The sequence below is a fragment of the Paramisgurnus dabryanus genome, chromosome 21 (assembly GCF_030506205.2).
Source record: "Paramisgurnus dabryanus chromosome 21, PD_genome_1.1, whole genome shotgun sequence".
Lineage (NCBI taxonomy): Eukaryota > Metazoa > Chordata > Actinopteri > Cypriniformes > Cobitidae > Paramisgurnus > Paramisgurnus dabryanus.
This window is the reverse complement of record NC_133357.1, coordinates 8,270,853-8,297,853: the sequence shown is the minus strand read 5'-3', so window position 1 is coordinate 8,297,853 and position 27,001 is coordinate 8,270,853. Positions and strand designations below refer to the sequence as shown.

General features: G+C 38.1%; 1 protein-coding gene across 2 annotated transcripts in view; it reads right to left on the bottom strand.

Moving 5' to 3' along the window:
- The window catches only part of ddah1 (dimethylarginine dimethylaminohydrolase 1), a 47,619-nt gene that overhangs the window by 19,300 nt on the left and 1,318 nt on the right, over window positions 1-27,001 (bottom strand). The window contains exon 1 of one of the 2 annotated variants that reach the window (XM_065269040.2): window positions 23,894-24,422. The exons of the other annotated variant lie outside the window; for it this stretch is intronic. Coding sequence (XP_065125112.1) covers window positions 23,894-24,187 — 294 coding nt within the window. The 5' untranslated portion in view covers window positions 24,188-24,422. Of the gene's footprint in view, window positions 1-23,893; window positions 24,423-27,001 lie in introns of those variants that run through there. 2 annotated transcript variants of the gene reach the window in all.

Below are 27,001 nucleotides of genomic sequence, written 5' to 3'. Positions count from 1 at the left end.
GGCTGAAGTGACTAGGCTACTTGTCCGGTCGAGCAAGTAAAATTCTCTTTCACTTGTCCCTGATAAGTGGACAAGCGTTGATGTCGAGCCCTGCGACGTGTTTTTAGACTGCTTCAGTAGGCTAGGTCCAATCTTTATGACTTCTCCATTGTATTGCGTTAATGGAGAGATATGTCAGTTCTTTCTCATTTTTTGTCTGTTTAATTCATAATGATAGTATGCATTGCAGTGAGGTTGATCTCATTTGTGCCCCCCCTGAAAAAATTAAATGCCCGTCCGTGAATTTGTGTCTGACGCAGGGTCTGTACAGGTAGTATTATGGATGTAGGAAAATAAGACATGTTTAAAATGATTTAAGACTGAGAACAGCAAATTTAAGACCTTTAAAGACCCCGCAGCAACCCTAGAAACCATTTCTCTGTGTGTCACCTGACCACTAAGCAGATCTGTGAAGTTTATAATGACTTCTCTATACTCTCACCTGTACAGGTAAACAAGACCACCCAAATGACAAGACGCACGCACAAACACATTATCAAATACTTCATTCAGTATAGTCAAACGTCTACAAACACATAACCTTTCTTACTTGCACCTGCTCCAAACAGAACTCAAAGTTTTTCATTCAATCTGCTCCATTTCATAATTCATCAGATGCCACTCAATACAACTGTTGAATGAAGACTGATGGGCACCGGAGAAACTCCGACAGCTTCATCTGACTGAACCCTGCAAATACCGCTGAATACACAGACCAGATATCACTGGACAAAACATGACATCTCATCTCTTCAGACTGGTTTCCATCCCATCTCAGTGTCTTCTTTCAGCTGTAGAGGGTCAGGAGAACACAACCGTCTTTGTTTGGAGGGAACAGCACCTCCACACCGGCCCGGGCAGCAAGATTTTCCTAAGAATGTCCTGGCTCACCGCCCGGAGGGTCCCTACCACTGCAGAGAAATATGACAAGCTCGTATGGAAAAAGAACACGGGAAGAAAAATAAAATTAACAACAGACCAAAGAAAACGTGTTAAAGAGAGCGAGAGAGAGAGCATTAAAGGAAAAGTTAATAGAGCCATGGAGTTTCCCATAAATACTAATGAAGGGCATTCCCAGAACCATTTCTTTCCTTTGCTCATTTTTTTGGTTTGTAGTTTTATTAAAACAGCTGTCCTCCTTCAGATGATAAAAGAATGTGTGGATTTGTTATGACTCAACCAAACAACTTCACTTTAACAAAGCTGCACTCACCTCAAATGTACACAAGTAAAGCACTTCTCCGGAAAACCAAAGTCCATTTTTACATCCTGACCCTGTCTGTTTATCTTACACCCCATTTCATCACTGTAAGACACATTGACCTTGTATGGTGAGATTATTTTCCTCCAGATGTTTAGGATGAGGATTCACCACTGCTGATACAGAGTTCATCTGAAATCCCATATTGTCTTAAGTAGGAACTTACTTGAAGCACTAAATACTTAACAAGCTCAAGTATATATACTCTATATACAATAATAACATATAGTATGAATGAAATCTGGACATAATACATCCGTCATGTGACCTACTATCATCAGTTGCGTCACATCATCTCAGTTCATAAATCCTCTCCCAAGGCCTCATGGGATAGAAAAGTGTCCATCAAATGCAAACTTCAGAATCTAGATGGAAGTAGTAGGTCATCTGGGTACTTTTGCCTACTCTGTGTGGATAAAAACTTCATTTGTCACATACTTTTTCTTGCTTACTATATAGTATGAAAGTGTGTGGTTTCGGATGCAGTGTCAGTCTTAATAATAGTGTCAAATATGTGATTTTAATTAAAGGGGACATATCATGAAAATCTGACTTTTTCCATGTTTAAGTGCTATAATTGGGTCCCCAGTGCTTCTATCAACATAGAAAATGTGAAAAAGATCAACCCAGTAACGTTTTGCTAAACCATTCTCTGCGATCAAGTGAAACAATAACTCATTGAAATTTGGCTCCCCTTGTGATGTCAGAAGGGGATCTAATTATAATAATACCGCCCCTTAATCTACACTATCCGAGAGAGAGAGAGAGAGAGAGAGAGAGAGAGAGAGAGAGAGAGAGAATAATAATTGAAGCACAATTGAGTTTCTAAACTTTCTATATCAACAAACCACCATTATGGTGATCAGTGTTGGCATTAGCAGCTCATTTGCATTTTAAAGGACACACCCAAAAATTGCACATTTCTGCTCACACCTACAAAGTGTCAATTTGAAAATTTTATAATAAATTATCTGTGAGGTATTTTGAGCTAAAACTTCACATATGTACACCAAAGATTTATTTGACATCTTAAAAAGTATTGTGAAATGTCCCCTTTAAACTGATTTATAAAGCGTTTGTAAATAGCTCAACTGTAAGCACTTTTAGAATAAAATTGTGTCACAGAAATCTGGAAATACCTCAGAGTTTATTGAAACTGTTTGCTGGTACTAATTCATCAAAATGAATTGGATGCTGATGTGTGTGATAGTGGAAAATCTTTGCTAAACTCCGTCTCCTTCACTAAAGAGTATGAATATAAAACACACTGACCACTGATTGCACACAAACTCTTTGACATGATGTCATGGGTATTTTCAACATGTTTAATGTCTGTTACAGATCTCACCTCTGTCAGAAGACCAGGCATTTGTGGTTCGTATGCTTTTAAGCATCAGATCACCCTGAGAAGACTTCCCTCCATAACCAGATTGAGCTCAAACAAGTGACCCAGTTTTAACAAGAGACCTGTGGCCAGTTGCTTACAAAGTTAGTCATCTTACTTGTGACTGATCATAACTTTTTAAAGGTAGATTGAACTAATCTTATGTTGAAAAGTCCTACCCCGGATAAACAAACTATATCGATCGTTTCCATAAGGCTGGCTTACTTAGAAAGCTGAACAAAACTTTCTTCTCTTTACATTCAAAAAAACCCTTCTTCATCTTCTTCTTTTGTGCCATTGTTGAGTCTTGATATAAAACAAAGATGTCGCATTCAGTGATTTCAGGAAAAATGCTAATGAGCGTCCTCATTCTCTCTCACTCTGATTGGCGTGTGGGTGTGCTTTTCCAGGGGAAGTGCCCATATAAGGAATATGGGGTCACTGATACGTAATGGATGCCCATGTTTGAAAAAAACTTTCCAAAACTTGTAGGAAGAGGCGACAGTTTGTGCCAGAAATACTCTGTCACACGCTCGACTGCTTTTTTGACACTTAACATTGTTTTAACATAAGGATTACTTTAACTGTGTTAATGAGTCAGAATGCATGAAACAGCATTTACCCGCCCCCATCCCCAAGACACAGTCTTAACTTAGTAGCTATGTTTACGCAACTGGCCACTGTCTACAACCTGAGGCCATGCTGAGGGTCCTGCTTTCATTCAGAGACCTTTACCCATATCCAGACAGATCTGCAATGAAACACACAGATTCCAGACACTGCCTGCTAATGACCCATTCCCAAACACACCTAAACTCTATCATTCCTGGAGAAAGTTCCTCATCCCTCCCAGCTATGTGTTCAGATGAGATAAGAGATGCGACACATCAATATCACATACCCACACACGGTCCATAACCCAACAATAAATCATTGTGGAGAGCGGTGACCTTTGCTCCTGTTTTTAACTTCCTGTTCAGGGTCATAGAGATGCACATGACCTCTATCCAGCACTGAGATAAGTTTAGTCTGTCATAAATCTAAGGAAAAAAATAATCGGAATTCAACAGATGAAAAGCATTCCAATACACTGGCACGGCATGCGTTAATAATAAACAATAAATTACTAATAACAGCAAACTTCCTTTAACAAGGTGTGTAGAAGTAAACACAAAAGATTTCATGCCATGAAGCACACAATCCTACTGATTGAATCCAGTGTGGGGTCGTTTCTGAAAAGTACAAACTTTTGTAATCTGGGAAAATGAGAAATCCACTTTCCCGACAACCGTTTGATATAAAGCTGTGCACGCTGACTCACAGAAATCCGTGAAACCAGCCAATCAACCGGAAGCTTTTCATTTTGAGAAATCTCTTGCCACTTTTGTGTACAAAATGCAACAGACGGTGTATGAAAAATGGTCAACCAGACAAATGTGAAAGCTTGACAGATGCACGAGGCATTGAAGGCAATCTGCGTTATGTTATCAGGAACGTATTCCTCAGTAAATCTTTGATTTGTAAGAATGAATCAGATGATGATTTACGCAGACGTTGGTTCTGCTCGTGTTTCATGAATGAGACCTCAATGTGACTAAAGCCAGACCATGTTGAAAACATAAACACTCTGTTTGATCTACAACAGTTCGGGGGGTTTGTTTAAATTGCTGATTGAATTCAATGGAAAAAGAATGACATCATAAATATTACAGTAGAGTATTATGAAACAAACAAAGGCATGACGTTATATAAACCAAATCAAAATGCACAGGGACACGAATGAGAAACTGTAACCAGGTTTACATCACAGCGACCACAAACAAATCCACTGTGTCGCCATCAGTATTCATTCATAAAATAACACAGGATTGACTTCAAATGTTTGTTACCATGCCAACCGCATCCCCATCCAAATATTGTGATGCATTGCTAAAAAAAGCTTCATGGTTACATTCAGCTTGTTTCTTAACGGAAAAGTTCACCCAAAAAATCCTCTGTTATCATTCATACAGTTTTAAACGTGTGACATTCTTTATTCTGCCAGTATCATCGTTATAATTCTAAAAAAGCATCTTCTAATCTAAATCATTCCTAAATTTAACCCAATACTCATTGAAAGTTTATCTTTGTCAATGATTTCTCTTCCTGTGCGTTCACACCAGACACGGTAGAAGGGGCAAAAACGTGCTATTCGTTGGACGCTTGAACATTTTGAGTTTACTCGCTTCATTCGCACGTGAAATTCTAGTCATTCGAGACATTCACATGGAAATTTGCATCATTGGAGGTGCTTCTGCGAGTCTGCTCACTTCCTGTAATCACGTCACTACTAGAGCAAGCTCCTGGCGCGAATATCCGCCAAAGTTCAGATTTTTCAACTTATGCATTTTCCACACCAACAGTCAATTTGCGCGAAACGCAAAACGAATTTTCCTATCAGATGACTCTTATGGGCGAATTTTACTTTGGGGGATAATTGTAGAAAGATGTAATCTGTGAACATTTCAGTGGGAGTTAATGCTCATCACATATGTATTAAATATGGCTACACTTAAGTTTTGAAAACACACTGAACATTTCAACAGATTCCAGTTTGATTAAAGGAACAATAAGTAGGATTTACGCCCATCTAGTGGTGAAATTGTATTTTGCATTCAAACGAACAGTGCTCTCTAGCGCCTCGCTTTTCCAAATGCGTGTTGCAACCACGGTAGCTGTTATGTACTCACTGATCTCCTTGTTCGTTTCAGCTAGTTCACTTGCTCTGAATGAAAACGCGTTGTGGAAACGTGTTGGTAGGCTAGTGCTTTTTGTCCCTCTCTGCTATTATAGTTTGTCAATACGGCCGAATGACATGGAAGCCTCCTTGGACTTACCCGTTCAATGTAAGTAAAGAGGAGAAATTCTAAGCTTACAAAGAAAAGTCAGATCACTGGCAGAGGTCATTTGACACCAACGAGGACATATTTATGAATAAAGCACTTAAACAATTAAAATCCTACTTACAGTCCCTTTAAAGGCACAATATGTAGGCGTTTTACCACTTGAGGTCGCTGTTTCACAATAACACAATGACAAAGTTGAAGCTTAATGACGTTATAAAGAATAGTGGAACAATGGGAGAATAATGTTGTTTTTAGCATTCAGAGAGATATGGAGTTCGCTAATCATGTTCACGAATGAGGAAATGAATTAATGTTTTAATATCTGTACATATTATCTTGATTACATTATTTAATGCCATCATAATAAATTAGATACAAGGCACAACAGTTGCATGCTACATGCTGTATAGGCCCACATCCACGTTTGTCCACTAGTGTTGCCATAGTGTCTACAACCAGAAATAGCGTGGGGATAAACTCAAAATGCTCTAGGAAATATATCACACTGTGCAAGTGGTTTTTGGATTTTTTTTTAAATCTTAAATTTATTTCTGTTGCAGATCCTGAGGTCACCTGGTAAGCGTGAACGCACATAAAACTAAAGATGAATTTATCACCTGAGTAATGTCATGAGAGGGATTCAGGAAACTATGTCAATAACTTCAGTACACCTGTTTAACATTTTTAGTTGCATGCAAGTTATGACATTTACATGAATGCCAAAGCTGAAGCCGAGTTAAAGAGGGAACTTTATATGACGGCAAAATCATAAACCAAATGCAGACACGCGCACACGCTGGCCTCTTTCAGAATCCAGAAAACATAAATTGGGTGAATAATTCAAGTTCATTACATACAGCTCACCAGTAAATATGTCCTTCAATACATCCAGAAAACAACACCCATACATTCATCAAACACCTCATTCACCCGACCGAGGGCCCTACATGGTCAGTGTTGTTGGGTCAATGAAGAGGGTGCAGTATATGACATCAGATGTTTAGTAGGTCATGACAGATGATGGACATGTTTGCTGTGTGACACATAGTCAACATTCATGACAGGGACATCATTCATCGGTAACCTTTCAATAATGTCAAGCATGGAGAGTTTAAGGACAGGACTCTCTATAGTCATTTTCTGGTTACCCATAAACTTCTGCAAAGTCCAAACTCTTTTTAGCTGTTTTCAACATCTTAGGCATCTTTAGTCAGCACTTTATGTAATCTTTTATATAACCAGTATAAATTAGGACAAGCAATGCAACACATTTCATCCAAAACAGCAGAGAAAGTGAAATGACAATAAAACAGATCTATATTATATTCAATGTGTTCTGTCAAAAATGTTGTGACACAAAAACCACGAAAGACAGTCAACTGCTATGATCTTAAAGGGATAGTTCACCCAAAAATTAAGATTTTGTCATTATTTACTAGAGGTCGACCAATGGTGGATTTTACTGAAACCAATAATGAAGTTGGTCCCTACTTGCTGATAACCAATTAATCGACAGATTACTAACGGCATTTATTTTTTGCCATTGCTGATTATTCCACCAATGTACTATTAGTGCCGATTAATCAGCAAAACCGATTAATCAGTCTACCTCTATCATTTACTCACCATTGTGTTGTTAGAAACCTGTATACATTTCTTTGCTCGGATTAACATGAAAGATGATGTTTTAAGGAATGTTTGTAACCAAACCAATCATGAGACCCATTGCCTTCCATAGTAAGAAAAAAAAACTGGAAGTCAGTGGGGGCCTCCGATCGGTTTGGTTACAGTAATGGTCTTTGGTTATCTTACTTTGTGTTCATCAGTACAAATACATTTGTACAGGTTTGTAACAACACAAGACAAGAGTGAATTAATTAGGGGTGTGACGGATCACAAAACTCACGGTTCGGATCACACTGAGGGATCATTAAAAAAAGGGATGGGAAAAATGTATAACAAATAAAAAAATTAAACATTTATAAAACAGAATAAAGTAAGGTCTAAAATTAGCATTAGGTACAGAAATCGAATCAAATGAATAATAACACTGTCTTTATTGTATAATTAAAAATATAATTATTATTTTTTTAGAGCTTCAGAAGTGATTTTCTCTTTGTTTTGGGTTGTTTGATTAACATTAATGACACAGACTTAAGTAGGTTAATTGAGGTTACTGTCTCTTTAAGACCAAATAAGCACAGACTGGTTTCTGACTCTTATCTTAACATACACACCTAAGACATAAACAAATGTTTTTATTAGAAAAAAATACTGTGAGATCATTTTGTTTGCATGTGCCTTGTCAAGAACAGAAAGATTTTATATTCGCTTGCTTTTTGAAACGCGTCTCTACGTGTGTTCACTTTTGAGTGCACTTAAACTCGCGCACAATCACAAAAACGGAGCAAAAATTCCAAATTTAAACGTCACGTTGTTTTTCATCGCCAAATGTATTTTATTTGACTACATGATGAGACACAGTAGCGCAATTCTCTCTAAAGTTTACACATCAACAGTTCTGAATCTACAGTTTTTTTGAAGGATGATTACGTCTGACTGAAGTTGGACCAGACACATTCAACCGCACGTGCATTTGTTCGTACAGAAAACTGCTAACTTTAGATCCTTTTTGGGGTTAAATTGTTTAAAATCACTTGAGTGTTAACATTTGCAAGCCTTTGAAACACGTGCAAATGATAAACTTTCCCTATTTAAATTTGCGTATTAATCCGCAATAAGAGTCAAACCGTGGGTCATGATCCGGATCAACTGCGATCCGTCACAGCACTAAAATAAATAATGACAGAATTAAAATTTTTGGTTGAACTATACCTTTGAAATATGATTAAAATATTCAATAAATATCAATTCTGCACACTTCCCACAACAATAGTTTTCAGACATCTGCACTACAGGATTTCTCTTATGTAAGAGTTTAACATACTGCCAGTCCTCTGGGAATCATCTCAGTCCATCTGCGAAAGATTTCTGCCTTCATATCAAGATCTTACACTGCTGGAGACATTAGTGAGCTGGATTGCTGGACATGTCCTTTGAAAAGCAGACGTTTCCTCACAAGAACGGCATGCAGAGGTGCAGCGTGGGATACGTCTACACAAGACTCTGGCATGACACAGGTGCACGCTGGGACAGCGAGCCGACGGCCGCCGATACTCGACTGTGTTTGCGAACCGAGAAAAATTATTAAAGACCAATAGCGGGAAATCCAAACACATCTCCAGACACTAAAAGAGACAGAAGATGAGACACAGAAGTGTGTACAAGAGAGGAAAGCGATCGAAATGTGTGTTTTTCCAATGTGAATGTTTCTGTCATTATCATTCTTGAAGTAGTTTGTGTTTGAGGTAACGTTGAGAACTCCAGACAGCGGTGATGGAGAAAACAGCAAGGCTAAAACTCCTACAGGGGCTCAGTGAGAGCGCACGGATAGATGTGGTCTGAAATACTAAGAGGGAAATTACAACCGGGGCAGAAGTTTGATAGTTGAAGACTGTTAGACGCACAGAGACAATCTTAAGAAATGACGCACTTCACCTTTAAGAGTGTATCGTGCGGTGGATGATGTCATTAGAGTCCAGTGCACAAAGGTCACCGGGGAAACACTGACATCACCTGATGATCAAGAGCACACACACACACACACACACATGCCAGAGGGAACATGTGTGTTCTGTTTATGGACGCTGATGAGCCAGTGATGTCATGCACACACCATGTGCTACAGTCATAACTCAGAGATTGTTAGGGTAACTCACACAGACACACACACACAAGCACAAACACACTAGCACACCACCACAGACACACAATTATAATTGTGGCTAGAATCCATCATGCATGCGCGCGTGTGTGCTTGGGACCACAGGCTTGGCAATATAGGAAAGACAACTGGGAAGTATATATGTGTGAGTAGTCATTCATACACACACAGCAGTTGGGATGAACACGTGCTGGTGGGTTTGGATTTAATCAAATGTGTCCATCACGTTCTCAGCTGAGCCCAAAAATAAGTACAGAAACACTCTCTGTCTGTCTATGTAAAGGTAGTCATTATGTTTGTGTGTGTGTGATCACACGTGAGACTGCAGATATATTGTAGACCCTCGTGACAAAACTTAAAGTTAGTGAACTGCAGACTTAAGCCCTTAAATCACAATCACACTAGAATCTGATGCACACTGCACAGCAAACACAAACAAAATCACTGACTGACAATGAAAACTAATTTGCCACAGTAGGGGTGCGCGGGGCAAAAACTAACACTGGGTTATTTGTAACATGGACTGTTTACATTGTTGCACAATGTTGAGCATTTTGTTTAACCTGTATTTTTTCATGGTGCCAAAAGACGATCTCCCAAAAATGATTGGAAATGTATAATGTTTTTCCAGAGAGTTAATGACTGTGTTTACATGCACAGTCTTACGCCGATTATGCTTAATAAACTGATAACACGTGGGGTCATGTAAACGCGTAAAACGGTTTTCTTTAATCGGGGAAAGCACATAAACGGCCTAAGAAAAAAAACGATCATCACAGGTAGTTTTTTGCTCATAACCCCAATTTCGCGTGGCATGTTAACACCTTAACTGGCTTTCTCACAGTTTTGTCCATGTGCGCATGTCTCCGCGTGTGAAAGATAAACATCAGACGTGAAAGTAAGTGCAAATTAACGCATAAAAATCTCTGCTCTACCAAAGCAGTTGACAGAGAAACTGCGAAATAAAAACTGATGTTATATTTACAGGTTCTGGAGACACGAAAAGAGATTAAACAATATAGCTTAAGACAGATATGCCGTTGGCTGTTTGATCGACTATTATGTACTATATGCGATGATGTCACTACCTGCGAGAAACCTGACAAATCTCCATGTGCCATGTAAACGCAGTTGTCTGCATAGCCGGTTTATTGATTTGGATGTAAACGCATGAAAACGGTTTTTTATAATAAGCAGATTTTTGAAAGTTATCCACTTATTCTGTGCATGTAAACATACTCATTGATGAACGAGTGTTTTGGTGGAATGTAAGTACATTTTTTCATCATATGTTTTTTTTAGGTTTCTAACTTGGGTGTGTAAGATAACAAATCCAATGCTATGTCATATTATTCAGTGTTTTGTTGACTAAAACATAGCATCGTTTTGAAATATGTCTGCAGCTCTTAGCAACTTTTTTGGTGGGATTGAAAATATTTTGACCCAGCGGGGTTAATTGTAACGCTGTGTTACAACAAACACCTCCGCACTTACATGATATGAAAACCGCTAACGTTAGCGTAATTCTTGCAGGTGTTTCAAATAGGCTACACACGAATGATTGCTGGCTGCCAACAAAATAAATGTGCCTGTCTTATTAAAAATCGTGCGTCAAAATGTATTTGGTCATATCTTTAATATTGATTGAATAATAAGGTCAAGTCAAAGATTGAAATCATAATGAAATGAATGGCTAAAATCAGACTTCGATGCTCATAATCTCAGAATTTGATTTTGAAACTGTAGTATGGTTATTACAGACTGGGTCACGTATAAAAAATGTTTTTGTCATAATTGTGCTGCTTTTTCTCACATATTAAGACATCTGTATCCATTTATAATTAAACTATTGTTAGAAAAGTGTTGTATGATTGAATACAGTATGGATACCTGTCTATTATAGACAGATATATAAACAATATCCACTTCAAGTATATAGACAATATAGCATTGAAAATTTGCCTGCAAACTGAATTTTTAGCAAGTGTTACAACTAACCCCCTGCCACCTATGGGGTAAGTTGTAACGTTTGCACTTCTGTCACGTTTGGTATAATTGTCCAAGAATGGTAAGTAATAGAAACAAACTTCAAATGTTCATTTGTAGCAGAGATGTTTGTGTTGCTTGTGTAAAAATATAATGAATCAAACTCAAATATTTTTCGAATGATTGAGCCAAAACCAAAAAGCGTTAGGTTGTGCCCCGCTCTCCCCTACTGTTTATCAGATCAGAGGCATCAAATTATTCAAAGACAATGACCGTTTTATTTTTAGCTCTTGGTATGAGAATACTGCTGTGCTATTACTCAAAAGTTATTGGCACCATGTGTTTTATTTCTGATCATACAGCCCCTTTAAAATTTGTAAAGTGTTGAAAATTTCTCTGGAACTCTGCAGAAACTAAATAGAGTCAAACAGATAGAAAAATACATTTTTTCTCTGTGTGTAATTCTTGCGAAAATGTGAATCATGATTTTTCTTCATGGGAAATGAGATCACGATTCTCTCAAACGATTCTCATTATTTCAACAAAAACATTTATTGCACTTAAAGAGTAACTAAACCCCTGGTCAGAGCCTGACTCCACCCACTGCAATATTTGAAAAATGCAAGAAAAGTGGGCAGATCCCAACGGAGATAGAGGGGACGAACTAAGTGTGTGGTGAGATCGTAACAAGGGCGTGGTGAGCTTGAACCTGCTTACGTCACGAGTTATTTCTTGGACCCAACATCCAATAGGAAAATTCAACTGCAGTAGCCACCGTTCAACCTGAAGAGGGCAGCAATCAGACGTTTTTACACCATATATTGTAGTATTGAAACACTTTATATCCAAATGTCAAAAAAATTACTAAAATCAATGAACAGCACTAATAAAGCATCATTCTTACAGATCATTAACTAAAAAAAGTTTGTTTAGGGTTTAGTTACTCTTTAACTCTTTCACCGCCAGCGTTTTTAAAAAAAGTTGCCAGCCAGCGCCAGCGTTTTTCATGATTTTCACCAAAGTTTAATGCCTTCCAGAAAATGTTCTTCTTTAAATAAATAAACATACAATATACCAAATGAAAGAACAGACCCTCTGCTTTCATACAAAAAAAAACCGTTTCATCCTACCTTTAGTGGTTCTTTTGCAATCAGCTTTTGAATATGGGTAGGTTTTTGCAAAAACACCATATTTTGAGCAAAAAGCAGAGATAATTCCATATTTGTGACAGACTTTTCATAGAGATCCCATTCAGAGCGATCTTTAAAACAGACACGGACATGCAGCCGCTTGCCATAGGGCAATATTTCCGGTTTTAAAAAGTTGCGGAAGGGCGCCACCTGGTGGATAATAGCGGTATTGCGGAAAGACGGAAAATCTCGTCATTGGCGGGGAAGCGTTTTCTCTTAATTGACGAGATATCTCGTCAATGGCGGGGAAAGAGTTAAAGAGGACATTTCACAAGACTTTTTTAAAGATGTGAAATAAATATTTGGTATCCCCAGAATACATATGTGAAGTTTCAGCTCAAAATACCCCACAGATAATTTATTATAACATGATCAAATTGACACTTTGCAGGTGTTTGCAAAAATCACTTTTACATGGTGTTTCAACATCATAACTTCTAGTCTTCTAGATCAAGTGGTTTTATTTTCTTAGCAATGTGACATCATATTGCTTAAGCCCCGCCCATGACTGTCAATGGACTCAGTGGCCAAATTAGCAAACATGCCAGTTTCATAAGCGGTTGATGTGTTTTTGTTGACATAACCTTGTTTACTGCTGACATGTGAGAAAACAGTGGTTTAGTGTCATTTATAAGGGGAATGGGCCAAAGAAAACAGGTGAAGTCTTATGTGTTTGTGTAAATCACTTCACTTCTGCACTGCTAATGAAGGTCAATACAACGCTGGATTTAAATAGTTGATTCTGAAAGATGGGTCTGTATCAGCTGTTTGTCCTTTATATTATGTAAATGTTTGCAATTGCTCTTTAAATGCATCTATTAGTGAGTTGTAGCACAAGTTTGGCTAAAGTCTCAGACTGTATTAACAGAAATTAGATGATCTGTGGGGTATTTTGAAAGGAACATAAAAAGTCCTCTTTAAAGTTTAACGGTATCAAGTGGTAGTTTATGTTACAATAAATCACACACAATGTGTGTGTATGTGTAGACTATTAAACAGTCAAGAAACAAATCAAAGGACAACAAAGACAGCAAAAAAATCCTACAGTTGTCTATTATTTAGTCTGTATGCTTTAAAGAAACTTTCTTCAAATGAAACACTTTGTTCAGACAACTCAGCTAGCTGAAACAACATCCACAGTAAAACACTTGATATAACACACGCTTGTGCTTTAATGTAGAGATTCAGAGTCACTTGTTTCTTTGCACGTGCGACTCAAAAAGCCCCATATGCTGAATAAACGTTTCTGAAGTCCAACTGAGCAGTTTTCCCACAGTCTGAACTCAGACATTCTTCATGTGATGGTGCGAAGAAAGAAACTTGGCCTTGCTGAGTGAGCACACACGCAAAAATATACACAGACACACACAGATGTCACAATACACTTCCACTGTCCCATAACCTCTACCGACTAAAACACACTGCCTACAAAAACCCCATCCAGTAGACTTGTGGAGCTGTACACACACACACACACACACACACACACACACACACACACACACACACATGCACACATACACATGCACGCACACGCACATACATGCACCGATGCACGCACACATGCACACACACATGCCACACACGCGAACACACGCGCACACACATCCACACCTGCACACACACACGCGCACATACATGCACAGATGCACACACATGCACACGCGCACACACACACAGAAAGACACCGAAACACACACACAATTTACAGCACATTTGAAACCATAAATTTTATATCAGTATGTGGGTTCCCTGGGCTAGAACCCATGACCTTGTGCGTGCATGTGTGCGCGCGTGTCTGTGTTGTATGCATGTGTATGTATGTGTGTGTATGCATGCATGTTTGTGTGTGTCTATGCGTGCATGCATGTGCGTGTGTGTGTGTGTGTGTGTGTGTGTGTGTGTGTGTGTGTGTGTGTGTGTGTGTGTGTGTGTGTGTGTGTGTGCGTGCGTGCATGCGTGGGTTGGTCTATGTGGTTTACGAGGACATGAATAGTGTATAATAACATGTTTATTATGCTATAAAGGTGGTTTACGGGGACACAGAGAGTGTCCTCATAAACGGAAAAGCTAAAAAAACATACTAAATGGTAGTTTTTCATAGATTAAAGACTGGCAACAGGTTTTTGTGACATTGGGGTTAGGGATTGAGGTAGGTAAGGGGAATAGAATATAACAGTTTGGACAGTATAAAATGCATTGCGTCTATGGAGATGTCCCCGTAAACCACATACACCAACATGTGTGTGTGTGTGTGTGTGTGTGTGTGTGTGCACGTTCGTGCATGTGCAATGACATTATATAATATTTGTTACATGTTTGAAAGAGAGGTTGTAGAGTTCACACATTGTATTGGTCTAATAAACACTTGTGTGAGCTTGTTCCAAGAGACAAGGTCATATGTCAAAGGGCAAGTGTATTTTTTTTACGTGTGAGACGTACCTTTTAAAATCACACCTTTAAAAGCTTATACACTGCTGTCTGGACCACACACACACACACACACACACACACACACACACACGGTGTGGTCTGCCGATCAGGAATGTCACAGGAATAACCGAAACGTCAGGAATGTCAGACCAAACCGGAACGGTCGTCCAGATCACACAGTCAGTTTTCACACAGTCGTGGAATGAGTGCAGACAGAAAGCGGGTCATTTCCGGACAGGATGTGTTCCAGCAGCGGACCGTCAGACAGAGGCGTTCTGCGTCTGAACGCTGTCTAGTCATAACAAAGAGCCGTACTGTGTGGTTTGAATTAAACTTCAGCGCTAAAGTTATAAAAAAAACTTACACAGGACACATAGAGATGTGCTTTTCAGAGATAGCTGTTGACTCGATCTCTCTCTCTCTCACAGACACACAAATCTCACTAGGCCTACATCTGGTTTAACTGTAATCAAGAGTCTTGTCCAAACAAGACGGATGATCTGTTGACCAGATAACATTTACAACCACCACCTGCGTAGACGTCTTTTACTGTATTTATTTCGCTATAATTTTGCACCCCCTAAGATCTTTCCTTTGAACCACCAGAATTCCAGTCAGTATTATTAAAGAGGAGATTACACCTCCTAAACTAACAATCAAATCTCTGTGTCCTCTTACACTTCCACTTGTGTTATTATGGATATAAACCTAAACAAACAAAGGGGCACTGCCAGCTCTTCTCCAGAAATCACCAACAAGATTACAGAGGTTACGTTTATCAACACTTTCTCTCATAAACACGACAAAGACCTTGGCTGTCTGCTTATAGTCTAACAAGTTAGTCATTTGAATTTTTTATTATTGTCTGGGTAAACAACACACCCATAATAATAATTAAATGACCTTTCAAAGACTTTCCACATCCAATACCCTCAAATTCAAGGACTTGGTGGCTATGTATACATGCACAGAATGTTGTCAATCCAACTGAATTTAACAATTTTTATGATTACAACAATACAGTTTACATGCACCCTTAACATTGCAATCTAATTCAAATGTTGGTTTACATGTTCATTCTATATAATCCAAACCAAACGTCTGTGCAAGGGCACAGCCAGGGCTGCCAGCGTTGCTTATAAAAACAATCCCAACAGCCATTTAAAACTAGCCAAAAAAGCTTCCCTAACTAACTAACTAACTAACTAATTAACCAAATCCTTTCATTTTTTAACTTGCAGAAAAACAACAACCCCAAATTACAGTTTAAACAGATGCCCAAATCTGAACTGGAAAAAACAGAGGACTTGGCAACACCACACAGCGCCTAGCATATCTCGTCAAGTTCACGCTTATCTCTGGATAAATGTACAAAGCTGATTGGAGAAAGTTGTTCTTAAGAAGTTTTCAGATATAGGCAATAAAAACAATTTTCTAAAGACACAACGCTGTTTTATTTCTTTATGTAATGTTATGAAAGACGTGACCCCATTACCTTTATAATATGTGTCGCAATTGCCTTGCTATTACTGTACATGGTTCTGTGATATAAGAGATAAAAATAAGATGTGCACTAAGATAGTTTTGCATCCGTGAATACTACGATTTACGTGTTTACATGCATACTTTTCTCCTGATGATCGGATCACAGATCAGACTACACCACACCTTTCAATACGATCAAAATTTGCATCCGATCGACCTGAATTGTATTGATCAATGTGTTTACATGAAGACTTTTCAATCTGATTGAGCCATTAATACGATTACAAACTGATTATTTGGTTGCATGTAAACGTAACTATTGTGGGGACAAATTTCAAGTGAGGGGTTACATCATCTTACCTAGGCAAGGCAAGGCAAGGCAAGGCAAGTTTATTTGTATAGCACATTTCATACACAGAGGTCATTCAAAGTGCTTTACATAGAAATGAGAAAACAAAAAATCAAAGATGCATGACTTTAAAATATCAATTAAAAGAAAATAAATGTGATTTTAATAAAAACTGTTTAAATGTGTGAAAAAGAATAAAACAGGAATAAAAGTATAAAACATATAAAAATAAGAATAAAAACAAGAGAAATAAAAAGAATTTGTTCATATTTTCTGGTTCTGCTCAGAATCCTGGCAGCAGCGTTGTGAATCAGCTGGAGATGTCTAATGGTCTTTTTGGGAAGGATAACTCTGCATTTAACACAACTATGCATTTATTTTTGGCCATATGATCTGATATTCTTTTTGTTGTATTTCTTTTGTGTTGGATAAAAATGAAGAACATTCGGTACATCCTATACTGTATTCATAATGATCTGAAATTAAATTTTGCAAGGATTTTATTAAAACGAGCTTAGGTAACCGGAATTTTTATGATATATGAATATGCTTTTCAAGTTTCTTGCTTTATGAGTTGACACTATCTCAACAAGCAAAGCAATTCAACATTACATTACATAATATAAATATAAATATGTGTGTGTTTGTGCGTGTGCGTGTTTTTATCTGTGAAAAGTTGAGGTACCATCATAGCAGTTTTGTGGGCGCTTGAACGTCAATGCAACATCCAACACAATGTTCCTCACGCAGAAAACACTTCATCAAAATGTATTTTTCCCTTTTAGTATAAATACATTAGAGTTAAAGGGAAAGTAAGTAGGATTTACCCCCATCTAGTGGTGAAATTGTATTTTGCATTCAAACGAACAGTGCTCTCTAGCGCCTCGCTTTTTCAAATCTGTGTTGCAACTACGGTAGCCGCTATTCACCCACTGATCTTCTTGTCCGTTTCATTTGGTTCACGTGTTCTGAATGAAAACGCATTGTGGAAACGTGTTGGTAGTGCTTTTTGTCCCTCTCTGCTATTATACAGTAGTTTATCAATACGGCGAAACAACATGGAAGCCTAGTTGGACTTAACCATTCAATGTAAGCAAAGAAATAAAATTCTAAGCTTACAAAGAAAAGTCAGATCACTGGCAGAGGTCATTTGACACCAATGAGGACATATTTACGAATAAATACAACCCTACTTACTGTCCCTTTAATCAGCCTTGATACAACATTTATATATTTTGCAATTAAGACCAGTCTTAAAAGTTTATGCAACCGGACACTGAACAGAAAGTTTAACTCCCGTCGTGGATGCATACCATAACCATAAAGTGTGCTTTAATATGGTCCAGCACAATGGCACAGGGCAAATTGTATGCACAAATCTGGCAAATTGGTGAAATGACACATTAGGGGACCAAAGTAAATAATATGGAGTTTTTTGCAACAAAATAAATTCAAGATCTTTCCAGGACCTGTGGCTATGTATGTTAATTTTCATAAACTTTCCAGGGCCTTGATGATGTTCCCCAGATTTACAAACTTTCAAGGATTTTCAAGAACCCAAGGGCACCCTGTATTAGGAGAGTCTGTTATGGTATCTTGTGCTGTTAAATCATCTGTAAACCTGTTTACTTTACACTGGTAGGACGATCTGATCTGGATTTTGCACTAAAATATCTTCCTACCATTGTCTAATAAAAATCATGCACTAAATGTATTTACGTAGTCGCAGACACAAGCAGAAACTTGCAGTAGGATTGTTCAATATGATGGAGTAGGAAAATCTGAGAAGGTTGAACAAATCGCTAGTTAGTCGGACAAGACACAGCTATGTTTATGCAATTTTGTCTTCTTTAGTAAAATTAATGATATGTGCTACTTAACAAGACAACTTGTACCTGCCTGTGACACTAGTGAAGTATATTGCTTTATTGTATTTAAGTATGAGATCAAAGACAAAGATCAATGAACATCACCCAGCATAAAATAAATTCATTGAATGTCAGATATCCTCTTATCTATATAACGCACAAACTAAACTTCCAAGAAAATCAAATAAACTATAAAAGATTACAGGACATCCTTCAAACAACATCTTAGCAATATTTACCTCCTAAAAAAAGTCCTGACTATTCAAAAGCTCCACAGCAGCTTATAATGAAAACGCTTCAATCAAGCACTCGCTTCAATCAAGCAGCCACTACAATACCGACAAAAATCTCTAAGATCTTCAGAAATCTTTTCATCTGTGAGAATGACTTCACTATTAGAAACAGACAGACAGCGTTTGAAGATGAGGACACGTCACGCAACCTCTCCGTGTTGGCATGCGTTTCATTTGACTCGCATCTATGTGACACAATACCGCACAACTTATTTAGATACACAACCTCAGAAGTCAACAGCAAGTGATGTGGGAAATATTTTCCCTATTCATTGAAAAATTGATTGGTTTGTTTATTTTCCCGTTCCAACTTCACATCATTTACTCTTTCAGAACAGGCCACGAATTTTTGGGTTACAACCAAACAGTTGAAAATTATCAGTGCACATCCTTACATCAAACAAATCTTTTAAGGGTTTCAGTTAAGAAATCAGCCATACACTTTGCCTTTATGAAAGTCAATCACACAAACATGACAGGAGTTTTACCCTAACATCTCTAGGGAAATTTTGGGTATTTTACACAGCTTGGTTTTGATTTAATGGTTTTGAACAGAATATACATTTCAAGTGAGTGGTATCACAACAAAATTGAGCAGACACACAAAACTGCAAGAAAGTTGGTTAAGGTGTTAACATGCAGCGCGAAATCAGGGTAATGAGCAAAAAAACTACCTGGGTTGGTCGGTTTTTGCTTACACCATTTATGGACTTTCCTCGATAAAATAAGACAGATTTACACATTTACTTGACCCCACACATGTAATCAGTTTAGTAAGCATAATCGGCGTAATGATGCGTTCACATCATATGCGGTCAAGGCGGCAATCACAAGTGATTTACATGTTAATTCAATGCAAAGACGTGAATAGGCATCCTGCCGCGCGCTAAACGCGAATTTAGTGACGCGGATGGCACTGAAAGCATGCAAGGCGTGGCGCAGATGGCGCGTTCAGCGTGAATTGAGCTTTGATGCATGATCCACGCGAGTTCAAAATCACGCTGAACTTTGGCGGATTTTTGCGCCGCGTTAACCAATCAGGAGCTTGCTCTAGCAGTGACGTGATTACAGGAAGTGAGCGGAGGCAGAAAAACAAAACAACAATGGAGGACAATCATCATCGCTATACGAGACATCTTTGTACTTTCACTTTTCAGTAATTTAAATGATCTTGTTTGGAAGAAAGTGATTGGAAGTTGAACAATCTGGTAAATGTACTGAATTTGAGCTATATAAGCTCTGTTCAAGCGTCCAACTATGTGCGAATATCGCCTTTTTATCCGCCTCTTCCGCAGGCAATGTTCCCTTTATAAATCACAGATCACCTGCAAGTGTGCATACATGAATCATCCTCAGATCCCACCCTGCAAGCTTGTTTTTTATAGATCACAACCTTTGCATGGGAACTGGCATACGCACGTTTCCAGCCCCGTTTTGTGGGTACGCAAGGTTTATAAATGAGACCCCTGGTGTGAACCCACAGTAAGACTCTGCATGTAAACACACTCAATAAATCAATTATTGAGCCAATCCCTTCACAAGATAAAGTGTTTGGCATCTCTTTTTCCCACAAAGGAAAACTCTTTGTACCATCAAAATGTGCTCTTCATTTTGTCCAAAACTTCACTCAAATGACAAAGCATTGCCATGACCTACATAACTCGATCCCACTGTCATTCAGACAGACACAATATTTGTTAGAAGTAATGTTGCCAACTACTCGAGTCCTAAAGCTCTTGGAGATCTGCTCTTTGGATAGTTTCATACTAGCAGATAGATTTCAGCAAACACTGCAGTCAGGAAAATTATTCTTCTTACAAGAAAATCAGGTCAATCCTCAGCAGGGTCTGTGCAATTCAGTTTGGTTATAGCTCAATAGTACAGTTGCACAAGCATTGCACAAGTTACAATTTACTCTAGTAAAACTTTACCCTGATCTTTGATGTCAGAGGACAATGAGCAGTTTGGTTTAATAGGATAGAAAGGCAACAGTAACTCAAATAACCACTAGTTACAACACGTCAATCTAAAAGCAGATGAGCTATAGCAGCAGAAAACCACACCGGTTGCCACTCCTGTCAGCTAACAACAGGAAACTGAGGTTAAAATTCACATCGGCTCACCAAAATTGGACAACAGAAGATTGGAAAACTTCACCTGGTCTGATGAGTCTCAATTTAAGCTGATATTTAGATGGTAGAGTCAGAATTTGGTGTAAACAACATGAAAGCATGAATCCATCCTGCCAATATCAACGGTTCAAGATGGTGGTGGAGTAATGGTTTGGGGAAATTTTCTTGGCACACTTTGGGTCCCTTGAGCATTCTATCATTCTAACGCCACATCCATCCCTTTATAACCACAGTGTACCTATCTTGTGATGGCTACTAACAGCAGGATAACACGCCATGTCACAAAGCTCAAATCATCTCAGACTGGTTTCTTGAACATGTTTTCCAACGGCCTCGACCGTCACCAGATCTTAATCCAATCGAGCACCTTTGGGATGTGGTGGAATGGGAGATTTGCATCATGGATGTGCAGCCAAAAAAATCATGAAATGCTTTCATGTCAATATGGACTTAAATCTCTAAGGAATGTTTTCAACACCTTGTTGAGTCTATGACACAGAAAATTTAGGCAGTTCTGATTGAAAAATGGGGCCCAGCCTGGTACACATTAATTACTGAGCGAATGTACTGCAGGATTCAGAGACACAGAGAGAAACATATAAAAGAAAAAACACACAACAACTGGACACAGCCGCACATTCATTAACTGAATGTAATCTATTAACTCTCAGCACTAAAGTGAAAATTTTGAACACAGCTCAAGAACAAGTACAAAAAAAAACTTACTGGGTAAAAATAAATGTGCTGAAACCATATGCACCTGCCAATGCCTGATAACACCACTGCACACATTAAAGCATTGATAGTCCGACTTATAAACTCAATGGTTCCTCCAAAATGCAAATGTTGGCATACTTGACTAAATAATGAGAGTTTGTTAGGGTGACCATACATGCCATTTTTGTTGACCGCATACCTAATTTTCAGTTAAAAACATAAAAAAACATACTGTTTCCTTCTTATTTTGAAATGTAATGTTTGCTTTTATTTTAAAATAAAACTTGAAATAATAAACCTTGTTGACGTATGTGGTTGACAAATACGACTTCTGAAAGATGCACCCAAAATCCTGGCCATGGCACATATGGTCACCCTAGAGTTTGGACTTCAAATCAGATACAACACTGTGAACAGAACACCACTGATCATTTAGACAAAATGTAAATATATATATATATGTATGAAGAGTTTGGTTCCAAAACGCAATAAATCCATTTTGACAAATTTCTGTAAAAACGTGTTTTCTATACCAAGAAAGTAACAAGATGAACTCCACTATTTTCTGTTACAAACTTTCACATAGCATATTTAGGTTATAAAAACATAAAAAATTCAAATCCATAACTTGATTTTCAAAGATTTATTATAAAAATGAATTATTTTTTCCACAAAATGCAATAAATCCAAGTTTTTTTTTCAAAATTCTATAAATCTATTCAATCAACGTATAAATGTGCATTCATTTTTGCCATTTTATATTCATTTAGTTGAACAGTTGTACACACTGATTAAAAAAAGAAACATTAATGGCATTAATCAAAACACTTACTTTGTCATATTAGCAACACTGTCATTGCTGAGCGATTATACTTGACGTCGTCGCTTAACATTTTTAACAGCGATCAGCTGTGATTCTCGTTGACTTTGAGTAAAATAATGAAAAGTTTTTCTAAGATCCCCTGGGGTCAATGTGTTAGCACGAGAGAAGCTAGATGCTGTCGGGAGAACAAGCGATCATCTACCGAGTGCCTCTCGCGTAAATTTTAGATGTTGATGGCTTACGTTTCTTTCCCGTCAAAGAAAACCACAGGTTTATCAATGCTATTAAAGAATGATTTTGTTTTTGTTTGTTTGTTGATCACAAAGTACAAAGTAGATGACCTATGTTATTTACCTATGTACGCCGCCATTGTTTGTTTACATTTCGTGGAATTGTGCGCTGTAATTTGTGGAGTGGATTTATTGCATTCTGTAGAAAAGGAGGAGTGACGTTTATTGCGTTTTGGGAAAAAAGGGAGAAAAGATGACAGAATAACACGGCGGATATTGGATTTTGCGTAAAATTAAGAATTTACTTTTAAATACTGACCTGATATAATACTGATTTTGGCAGTAACTCATTTTTTTCAAAAATGGCTTTTATTGCGTTTTGGAACCAAACTCTTCATATATATATATATATATATATATATATATATATATATATATATATATATATATATATATATATATATATATTAGTATTGAGTGTTTAGGTCAATATATTAGTTTAAGTCAAATAAAGATGTTCACTATCCTCACAGAATCAAACTCTCAACTGTGATACACTTTGAACTTTCATAAACAAAACTGTCATTTAAAGATTGTCATTTAAAGTAGTTGAAGAAAAATTCAACATATATTATATAACTAATATTTTATAATATATAAATAAATAAACGCATGTATACACATGTAAATGTTCTTTTAATAAATACATTAATGTTTACATATTCCATAATATAATTTATATATACATATTAATTACACACAGTACACACAAACATTATGCAAACACTTTTATTTTGTATGCGATTAATCTTTTGACTGCCCTAATTTAAAGTGATGCTTTCAGTCCAAGAGACAAACGCTATTAGTATGATTCCCTCACAGGTGACTTGATAGGACCATAAAAAGCACTCATAAATGACTTTATAATCTTTTATGAATGAGATCCATGGGTGTTTATGGGTTAAGTGTTCAGCACCGAGTTTACATGTAAAGCAGAAGGTATATGTGTGTGTTTGGGTTTGGTTTTACTGTACCTCCCCGCGTCTGCTCTCAGCTCCGGGTCTAGTGATGAGCGCGGTGTTTTCGCACACGACCGCAGCATCCTCCACAAACACACAGTCCGGTTGAGTCTCATCCGCGGGCAGCTCGATCACCTCCAGACCGAGCCGCTGCGTCAGAACCGACACATAATACTCTTGTTCCTGCTGGACTTTCAGCGGGTCCACCTCCAGATTGCCGCTTCTGAGCGCTTGAGTGGCCAGAGACCGAGGAACCGCTCGAACCACAGCGTGCGTATAACAGCCGAACCCGGCCAACAACTCTGCCATGTTTTACTTCTGCGCGTCTTTCCTTCGCTTTAACGCACAACACACCAACGTGGAACACGGTCCGGATGAATGCCAATAACCCACCGAGCACCAGCACTCTAAAAACTCTGCGCGTTCACGGATTTTGTTTGGTTGTTTGTTGTTAACCTGATTGCGATTCCGCGCACTTACAGCTCGAGCTCTGCACAGGCGACAACAGAGCGGCGGTGACGTCACGGGCGCTCCCGACCCGACGCGCTACAATATAACAAACAAACATTCGCGCACTTTATTATTGCGGTTACACTGTAACATTATATTTCAAACATGTATTTATTTGCTCATTTACTCATTTAGGAGACGCTTTTATCCAAAAAAGAACATTATAAAGGCTATATAAAAAACAAAGATCACTGATGACAACGTGACAAGGTTTATATATTAAGCATAATCAGCACTTTTGTCATCTATTCTTTAACATACTGTATTAAACTTTAAACAAACTGGTTACTACTGAGTTAAAGATCTAACGATTTAAAGATACAAAGGGTAAAGCGTTTGCTGATGTATGTGGTGACGACACATTTCTGCCTCTCCTCCACCCACCGAGAATAAAGAGTAGCTATCTGCCCCATGAGAATCTGCCTCCACCTACCATCTCAATAACATCTCAACACCTGTGTAGAATAAACGTCACTAAACATTACAGACCATTCAAATAACAGAGTAAATTAAGTAAAAAACACAGAAAGGTCACACACAGGAAATCCCAGTGCAAGAAAATGTCCATTTTTAGGAGGAATTCCATAGCCGGGGTCATACTGTGCATGTGTTTGTTTAGATTTGACATTCCTCTTTTCTAAGGACATTCCTGTGTCTTTCCATCTTTCCATTGAGCCTAGCTGGAATCATTCTCCAGACATCCTTGGGTACATTCCTCCACTCCCCAGGAACAAAGTTTGTCTTTTCTTGTTCCAAATCCACTCAATTATCCAGACCGGTCTAAACATTCCCGGAGCTCCACATTCCATTCTCTCATTCCACCCTCCCTCCGCCCCTCCTTAGCTCCAGTTTTCCATTCCTCCGGCTTTCCCCTCAGAGAGGAAATATGTGGGTTTAGGTGAGGAGAGCGGGTACTAGCACACCTGCCGAACAGATATGAGCTCTATAAAAGATGAATGAACTCTAAATAGCTTCAAAGAAGAACTTCTTTCATAAACAAAACGCTCTGTGCACAAACATTATGAGTTTCCTTTCTTGACGACAACAACAAAGAGTCTGTAATAGCTTTTATTAGTTATAAAAAGCTAGGAACTATTAAATCCTTCACTGAAGAAAATATTGTTCATGAGCCTGTTTATGGTTGTCAAGCAACAGAGAAGGAAAGCCTAAAGTTACACATGCTTTAAATACTTTGGTGTGCTGTTTTTATTCTTTTACTTATTATTCTATTTATTACAGAATGTTGCCATCTTTTAAATGTAATAAAACAATTTAACCCATGCAAAGAGTTACTATATTACAAATTACCATAGCTACTACAGTTATTCAAAGTAAATCAATTTGGGGTCTCCTTGAAAAGACTTTAGTATTTTTTGCCATTTCATGTTAGTCCTCAATGTTATTGCAGTAACAGAGGTACATTGGAAGTAAATGTTTGTAAGGAAAAGATGTGCAACCTCTCTAGATGACCCATACAACAATAGTGCTGCCAATTTAGGAACACAATTGATTGAAAGTTAATCCAAGTTTTATTGGAGTGTGCCTCACAGAGAACTGATTCTTCTGTTTCTTTTTAATCTCTTCTAAACAACATTTACTGGTATTTACGACATAAACCAGATCCAAGCTGTAAACTACTGTAATCCCACCGGATCAGCGCTGGAGCTTCACGAAGGGTGAAACGCTTTTCTTACGGTCCAAGGAAGGACATGAAATACTGATCTTTTCCAGGTGTGAACAGCTGTCCGAAAACACACAAGACCAGAGGATTTCATTTATTTAGACAAACTGTTCATATCAAAAGTGTCATTCTCTTAAGTTTAAACCTGATAGGGAGAGATTTGCTGTTACGATTCAATTTCCTGGGGATCAATCTAAAATAAATAAATACATAAACCACAAAACAAAGAGATTTGCATGGGACCCAAGTCTTACCCAGAGCACGCAACCATCCAGACCACCCCAGCAACCACACAGAACCAAAACATTGCATGATCATAACTACTCAGCAACATTGTGCCAACCGTCCAGGTCATCCCAGCATCATAGTTGTAAGTTTTACACAAGCAACCACTTTTGTTTTGTCTTTTAAAATATTATTAAAATCTTTTTTTATGGACAATGATTCAGAGACTGCAGGCCTGCAGTGAGCGAAATGATTTCCACAACAGTTCATTCACAGAGCAGTGACAGGAAATGACATCACATAGTTTCAGTGAATTATGAATTATGAAAAGCCAAAGAGTAAACAGGGTTGAATACTTGGATGACATCTGAGAGAGCTTTCACAGCAGAGCCGTTTCATCGAGAAGGTGTCAGGCCACATCCTGCATTAAAATAAACACAGCCAGATTGGAGCTTTACATAACCTCAAAATATGGCTGCTATTCAATTCTCCTTTAAAGGGGCTTTGGATCCGGGGTGGGGGGTGTTAGACCACTGAGTCATGCGTTTGCAATCGATGGTCCTGGCCAACCCACTATTGTGAAGCGCTTCCAAGGCGCTGGAGAAAGCGTGAGGCCGATGGAAAATATTATGTTTGCCATTACAAATGAAAGACGCTCTTGTAATGGTTCCTGGATGTGTAACTCCAGAACAGAAAAATGAGGGGTG